Genomic DNA, 6,516 nt, shown 5'->3' with positions numbered 1-6,516 from the left:
CCTCCTGCTGCCCGAGTGACATTGTAGCAGCAGTATCTGCAACAAAACACCCAATAAGACCAGCAGCAGTCCGGTATTCGTGGGGAAAGTGTGGGGGCAGGAGCATGTGCGATGCTGTAATTACTGGGAGAATTGCCAGGGTAGCAACGTCATGCCAGCCGAGTCACGTGCTGTGTTTGTTTACCCTCTTCCCAGGTCTGTGAGTTTGACACTGCCATTTCTGTGGTCAGGCTGCATGTGTGTAAGTGGGAATCCCAGAGTTTGCCTCTACTGTGCACGAGACACAACTTCAGCTCTACCCTAGGAGACCTTTGGGTCTCAAAGGAATGAGTCTGACCACAGCATAGGAAGTTGATCTGGATCTGCTGAGCTTGACTGTGGGTTTCTATTGATCAAAAGAGAGTTTGACTCTGGAATGCATGTAGTGGTCCTCCTAGCCCAGCATCTGGTAATCGAGATGAGTCTGTCCCAACTGTGACATGGATATCTCTGTACCAGAAAGAGAGAAACACAAAGGATGGGAAGACAGAAAAAACTATTGTTATGATTGGCCTCATGATTATTTCCTAAGGAGTCTAGAAGCTGCTTGCAGAGGAGCTGTCTGGTCTCCCAGGGAATAAGGATTTAGGCTGCTTTTTAAAATGCAAATTATTTTATGGCTGAGATATATTTTAGAATAAGTAACGCTCTGTAATAAGTGGGCACAAATTAACAATGATTGGCAATAGCAATCCTGTATATACGCCCTGGGAAATCATACCTCCAGCCTCCAAGGGATTCCTGTTGAAATCTATATCCATATATTCCTGTGCCAATACCAACGAGATTGATCAGGATTGATATTATAGGAGGAAAGAGTAGAAGCGATAATCATTTGTTTCCTATGAGGCAGACTAGAAAAGTTGTTAAACATTGGAATACAGGCCTTTTCAATTACTCCTCAAAATAAATGGATATTGATTTCTTTTAAAAAAAAACAGATTTACTTTCCCACCTTTGCTGTTAAATATTGATGTCTGTGGGAAATAGAAATGAAAAGCTTCATTTTAAAGGCACTCAGCCTGTTCTGACAGTGGGGTACCCCTTCATAACTTCAAACAGGTAGACGATGAAAAGGATATTCTGGTCATACAGATTTAGCTCTAAGCTCTACTGCCATTTTTTTTCTGTGACTGGAAGAAAGTTCTGTGTCCCTGTTTTCCTAATAAAGCCATCCTACCTTGTAGGGGAGGCAGAAGACTTACAATGGGAAGATACTATAAAAGAGCAGTGTGTTTTTCCCAGTTTCTAGTCTGACATGAATGTGGTAGCCAGTGTCTTGCTAACCACTACAGTGAGTGATTTGGAAGCTTGGATTACTCTCTGTGTAGTTCACTGGTTTGCTTTCTAACTATAGCAGTTCTTGAGATAGTAGCAGCTAAAATTATGTTAGAAGAGTTGCAGTCTTAAAGCTGCAGGGAGCGTATTCTGCACATCACCCCAGTGTCATGTTTACTCTACAACTTTTCATGTGTAGATACTTTCCCTTTACCAAGAAGATACATGCGCACAGTTCCTCTTTAATCTGACTCTCTTGGGGTGATTACTGCTGAGATTTAAACTCCTGGTACCATAAATTTATTAACAACAACAACAAAAATACCCTGCCCCCAGGATTACTCACCCACTCCCATCACGTGTGTCTCACTGTCTGTCTCTGTATCTCTCCAGAGATTCACTAGTAAACAGGATGTGATTCGGCATTACAACATGCACAAGAAACGTGATAATTCCCTCCAGCACGGCTTCATGCGCTTCAGCCCCTTGGATGACTGTAGCGTGTACTATCATGGCTGCCACCTGAATGGGAAAAGCACACACTACCACTGCATGCAGGTAACAGCTGGACTGGGGAATAAGTGGTAGCACACAAGGCAAATGAAGAGCCATAGTTTGAGCTGTGTCCTTTTTGGGGTGGACTGAAAGGATTCTTGAGTTCAGGCAGCCCAACACTTCCTTGTTGGAGAGCAAGGGGCTGCCCTGAGGCAAAGGGGTGACATTCATAGCCTCTCTTGCTCACTTCTGATTCAGGCATCTCTTTGAAGAGTCTGTGCCCTGTCCTTACAGTACTTGCCCTGCCAAGTGTTGGGAAGGGCGAAGAGAAGCACCATTCTCTGTTTTTAGAAGCCTTGTGCATGCAGTGAGGCAAAGCAGCTCTCAAGGTTTTCTCACAGTCTTGGACTTCACTTGTTCAAACAAGTCCCGTTCTCCGAGATTCAGGGACCTCTCTGCGATGCCACTGCACTGCCTCTACCTAAATCTGATCTGTCACTCCCTTGAAATCAGACTTTTCTGTGACACATCTGCCCTTCAACACTGGGTTAATTTCCTCCATAATCAGTTTCTAAAGTAATTAAACTTTAATGTCACATATCTAGACTTAACACCCCTGGTTCTCCATCTCCTTCACCAGTGGTACTGGAGTTTACTTGTCTGTGGTGTAGGCTGGGAGCTTTGTTTCAAGAGCCAGCCAGGCTTCAACGGCAGCATAAGCAGAGTTGGAGTTGCTGCATAGATGTAACTGTGATGCCTTTACTGTTTTTAGACATGGACGCACCAGATTGTTTGGGTCTTACCCTGATCATTCTTCAGATTTGAGGGTTTGATATGTACTTGTTTCATTAGAATTGTGGCCTAAACCATTGCCATGAGAATGTGCTAGTTACAAACAGAGTAGTCAGGTAACCCTTGGTGAAAGCTTTTCTGTTCTGGAAACTCAGGTCTCACTTCCTGCCCTATCTCAACAGTTTTAAGACCCCAGTTAAAGTCACAAGGCCTTAATCACATGCTTAAATGCTTTGCTGGGATAGACTTCAGCATATGTTTAACGTGAAGTCAGGTAAGCTTTCTGAAGTCAATGGGGCTTAGGTACATACTTAAATGTTAGGCATGCGCTCAAGTACTGCCCTGAATAGGGGTTGGTTCAAGCATGTGCTTACAACATTTGATAAATTGGGAACTTCATGTGACTTTCTCTTGAGGACATTTTCTGTTATGCTTCCATAATATTGATTGTTTAGTTTCTTCAATTGACCAGGATGGGATTTGTTTAATTTTTTTTTTAGAGTGTGAGGAGTGTTTCACAGCTCTAAATCACTTCGAGTTAGAATAGAGACCCTCGTTTACACAACTATATATGGGTAATTCTATCCTGTGCCCACTGTCTTCCAGTAAAATAATGCCCATGTAAGCAGTGTCTTACAGGAAAGGTGTCTGAATATAAACTCCCAATTAAAGAAAATACTGCTTAAATGGCAGAATTTGTGCCATCCATCTCATGGGGTTTTTTTTCTTTATGTCCATAATTGGTGTGGATAAAATTCAGTTAATTGTTTATATAAACTGACATTTTTTTAGGCTTTAGCACCAAGAGCTGCATTGCAAATTATTCCTAAGGAGGTTTTTGTTTAATTCTTTTTTTTAATGCCGTGCAGGGTCTGTCTTTTTTCAAGGTGTCAGTGCGGAGAGAGAGAGGCTCTTTTATATTGGAAATAGCTGGAGATCCTTTTTTTTTTTTTTTTTTTGCTGGGTATTTGTCATGGGTTTTGTTACTGCCTGTTTGAATCAACCTGGGCTGAACTAAGAGGTGGTGTTTTCGTTCTCTTCACTTCTGAGATGGTGCAGGCATTGGCACATGTTGTGCTAGAGAAGAAAAAAAAAAAATCCTCCCTCAGCAGGGCTGAGGACATTTTCAGATTCCAGTGTTTTTTTACTCAATATGGCAAAGTTGCCCGCTTTACCCAGAGGAAGGCAGGTTTTCAGCATTCCGTCCTTGTCACAACATTCCCATTTGCTGCACGAGTTTAAAATTATTGAAGTGGTAGTCTTGAACAGTGACAGGGGAAAAAAAGTCACCAGTTTGCTAACATCAGCTGAACATAGGGTTTATGCTTTGCTAGAATGAAACCCGTATATTACAAGCTCAAAAGATTGGCCTCATGTTGCACCACCCTGCCTTACCTCCCAGAAGCACTAAAGAGGTAAATAACTCATTCCCACTCAATTTTGTATTCCCCAAATAGATGAAAGTCCTACTTCATTCCATGTCGCTCCAAGATAACAAAAAGTAATGGCATCTGTCAGTGTTCTTTTCTCCTTAAGAGCAGGAGCCCTGCTTACTGCCTCCCTAAGCAGGCATGATTATCTGTAGCTGGTCTTTTATCCCTTTGCATCCTCCCCTTTTTTTCTTACTGTTTCATGCCCAGAGAGTTGGGTTTTTTTCCACAACTGCTCTATCAGTTTTTAGACTGGGAATTAAAGTGATGACTTAATACTCCTAGGAGAAGTGCACAAATGGAACTACTAAATGTGTGTGGCTGCTCATATGTTTATTATTGTTGGTAATAATGGTAGGCTGTTAAAACGCTGTGCTGATGACTCCCTGTTTTGGCCTGGGGTAGGTGGGTTGTAACAAGGTCTATACAAGCACCTCTGATGTGATGACCCATGAGAACTTTCACAAGAAGAACACGCAGCTCATCAACGATGGATTTCAGCGGTTCCGTGCCACGGAGGACTGCGGCACTGTGGAATGCCAGTTCTACGGGCAGAAAACCACTCACTTTCACTGCAGGTGAGACAGCAGGGAAGGGGAGGAATCCTGCCTCAGAGTAGCGTGATCAGTTTGCCTCCTTCTGCCAAGTCATAAAAGGAGGACTATACACAGGGACTTGATTTTCCCTGCTGTGACCTTCTCGGTACTGCTCTTGAGAGAACTCATGTTCCAGGGCAGATGTGATTTCCAGGATCTTCCCAAAGACCACTCTGAAGGCAGGAGTGTGATCTGAAGTGAGGTGATCTGAGGGAAGTGTACCCACTAGAAAATACATCCTAGAATCATTTGGGAAAGAGATCACAGTGCTCTTCAGAGTTCGACTGAAGTAGGCCATTAATATACTGCTAATGGCACTTCCATGCTAGAGCTCTCTCCAGCCAACAGTCAGCCAGCTCATCCCTTTCAGGGCCAGACTCTGCCTTCTTACACAAATGCTCTTCAATTGATCTCTCATGTTCTCAGGAAGAGTAGGAAAGCACAGTTTGTACCTTAGTCCCCTTTAGCTGCTGTTTCGGTTGGAACTTTTAGTGGTGGGTGCCTGCATCCCCATGTTATTGTGGCTGTTCCTCAGAGTGGAGTGAGCTTCCCAGCTCTCTCACATGGCAGCATTTTTGCTTGCCTTGGTGTCACGGATTAATCCGCATAAAGCTCCTCAACCCCTTTGCAGCCAGGGCCATTGTCTCATACTGGCCCCAGTCCTTATCCCAGAGGGAGGCAGGTGACAGCAGTTGCGTTGTGCTCCTAGCCCACACAGCCAACCACCCTCTCCTCCTCGATGCCCTTGCAGGCGACCTGGCTGTACATTCACCTTCAAGAACAAGTGTGACATTGAGAAGCACAAGAGCTACCACATCAAAGATGATGCCTATGCCAAGGACGGCTTCAAGAAGTTCTACAAGTATGAGGAATGCAAGTATGAGGGCTGTGTCTACAGCAAGGCCACCAACCACTTCCACTGCATAAGGGCAGGCTGTGGCTTCACCTTCACCTCCACCAGCCAGATGACCTCCCATAAACGCAAACATGAGCGCCGGCACATCCGGAGCTCAGGAGTGCTGGGCTTGCCTGCCTCTCTCCTGGGTTCCAAGGATAATGAGCAAGAGGAGTCCAGTAATGATGACCTTATTGACTTCTCCGCTATGAGCTCGAAGAACTCCAGCCTGAGTGCCTCCCCCACCAGTCAACAGTCTTCCGTTTCTCTCATAGTCCCAGCTGCACCCTCCTCTGCTGCTGAGCTTGCTTCCTCACAGGCCAGCAAGTCTGCCAACAGCATGACACCAGCCACCAAGATCTCTGGCCTGCTCTCCCAGGCTCTTCCCAGCAATATACCCTTGGCCCTGGCACTCTCCAACTCAGCACTTCCTGGAACAGCTGGATCCTTCTTCCCCATCATCCCCAGTCGGGTCTCTACACCACTTCCTGCCAGCTCAGCTAATCTGATGACTGCTGGTTCTTCTGGCACCAATCCAACATCATCTGCTCCTACAGATTCCTCATCCCAGGCCATTTCAGGATCTGGTGAGCCAGCGGCTACTTCTTCTCCAGCTCCAGCGGCATCTATAATGGAAAGGATCTCTGCTAGCAAGGGATTAATCTCTCCTATGATGGCCAGGCTGGCAGCAGCTGCACTCAAGCCCTCTGTGGCACTTGAAGCAGGTGAGTTACCCTCATCAGTTGTGCTAGTGGTGGGAGGAAGAGCAGTGCGTGATGACTTGGAGAGGAGTGAATGAGAAGCCACCCAGTCATCCATGGGACTGGAGTTGGGGAGGAGGTAGTAAAGGAACATAAATGGGAGAATAAATTTGGTCGTGTCCAGTTAACCCTTGAAGAGGGCAGTCTTGGCATGGTTTCCTGTGGAGCCTGGCTATACCCACATGGCCAGAAGAGAGGCAGGAAACGCAGCTTTGCCCACAAATGGAGTA

The 6,516-nt window shown here is 45.4% G+C and overlaps 1 protein-coding gene across 6 annotated transcripts in view; it reads left to right on the top strand.

Annotated features, from left to right (window-relative positions):
* Positions 1-6,516, top strand: part of CASZ1 (castor zinc finger 1) — a 243,234-nt gene that overhangs the window by 210,178 nt on the left and 26,540 nt on the right. For all 6 annotated transcript variants that reach the window (XM_009325209.1, XM_009325207.1, XM_009325208.1 and 3 more), the window contains 3 exons: positions 1,711-1,875; positions 4,440-4,612; positions 5,382-6,250. In XM_009325209.1, coding sequence (XP_009323484.1) covers positions 1,711-1,875; positions 4,440-4,612; positions 5,382-6,250 — 1,207 coding nt within the window. The remainder of the gene's footprint in view (positions 1-1,710; positions 1,876-4,439; positions 4,613-5,381; positions 6,251-6,516) is intronic.

The sequence above is a fragment of the Pygoscelis adeliae genome, unplaced genomic scaffold (assembly GCF_000699105.1).
Source record: "Pygoscelis adeliae isolate BGI_AS28 unplaced genomic scaffold, ASM69910v1 Scaffold36, whole genome shotgun sequence".
NCBI classification, from domain to species: Eukaryota; Metazoa; Chordata; class Aves; order Sphenisciformes; family Spheniscidae; genus Pygoscelis; species Pygoscelis adeliae.
The sequence above is the reverse complement of the archived record's forward strand: the minus strand, read 5'-3'. Positions and strand labels throughout refer to the sequence as shown.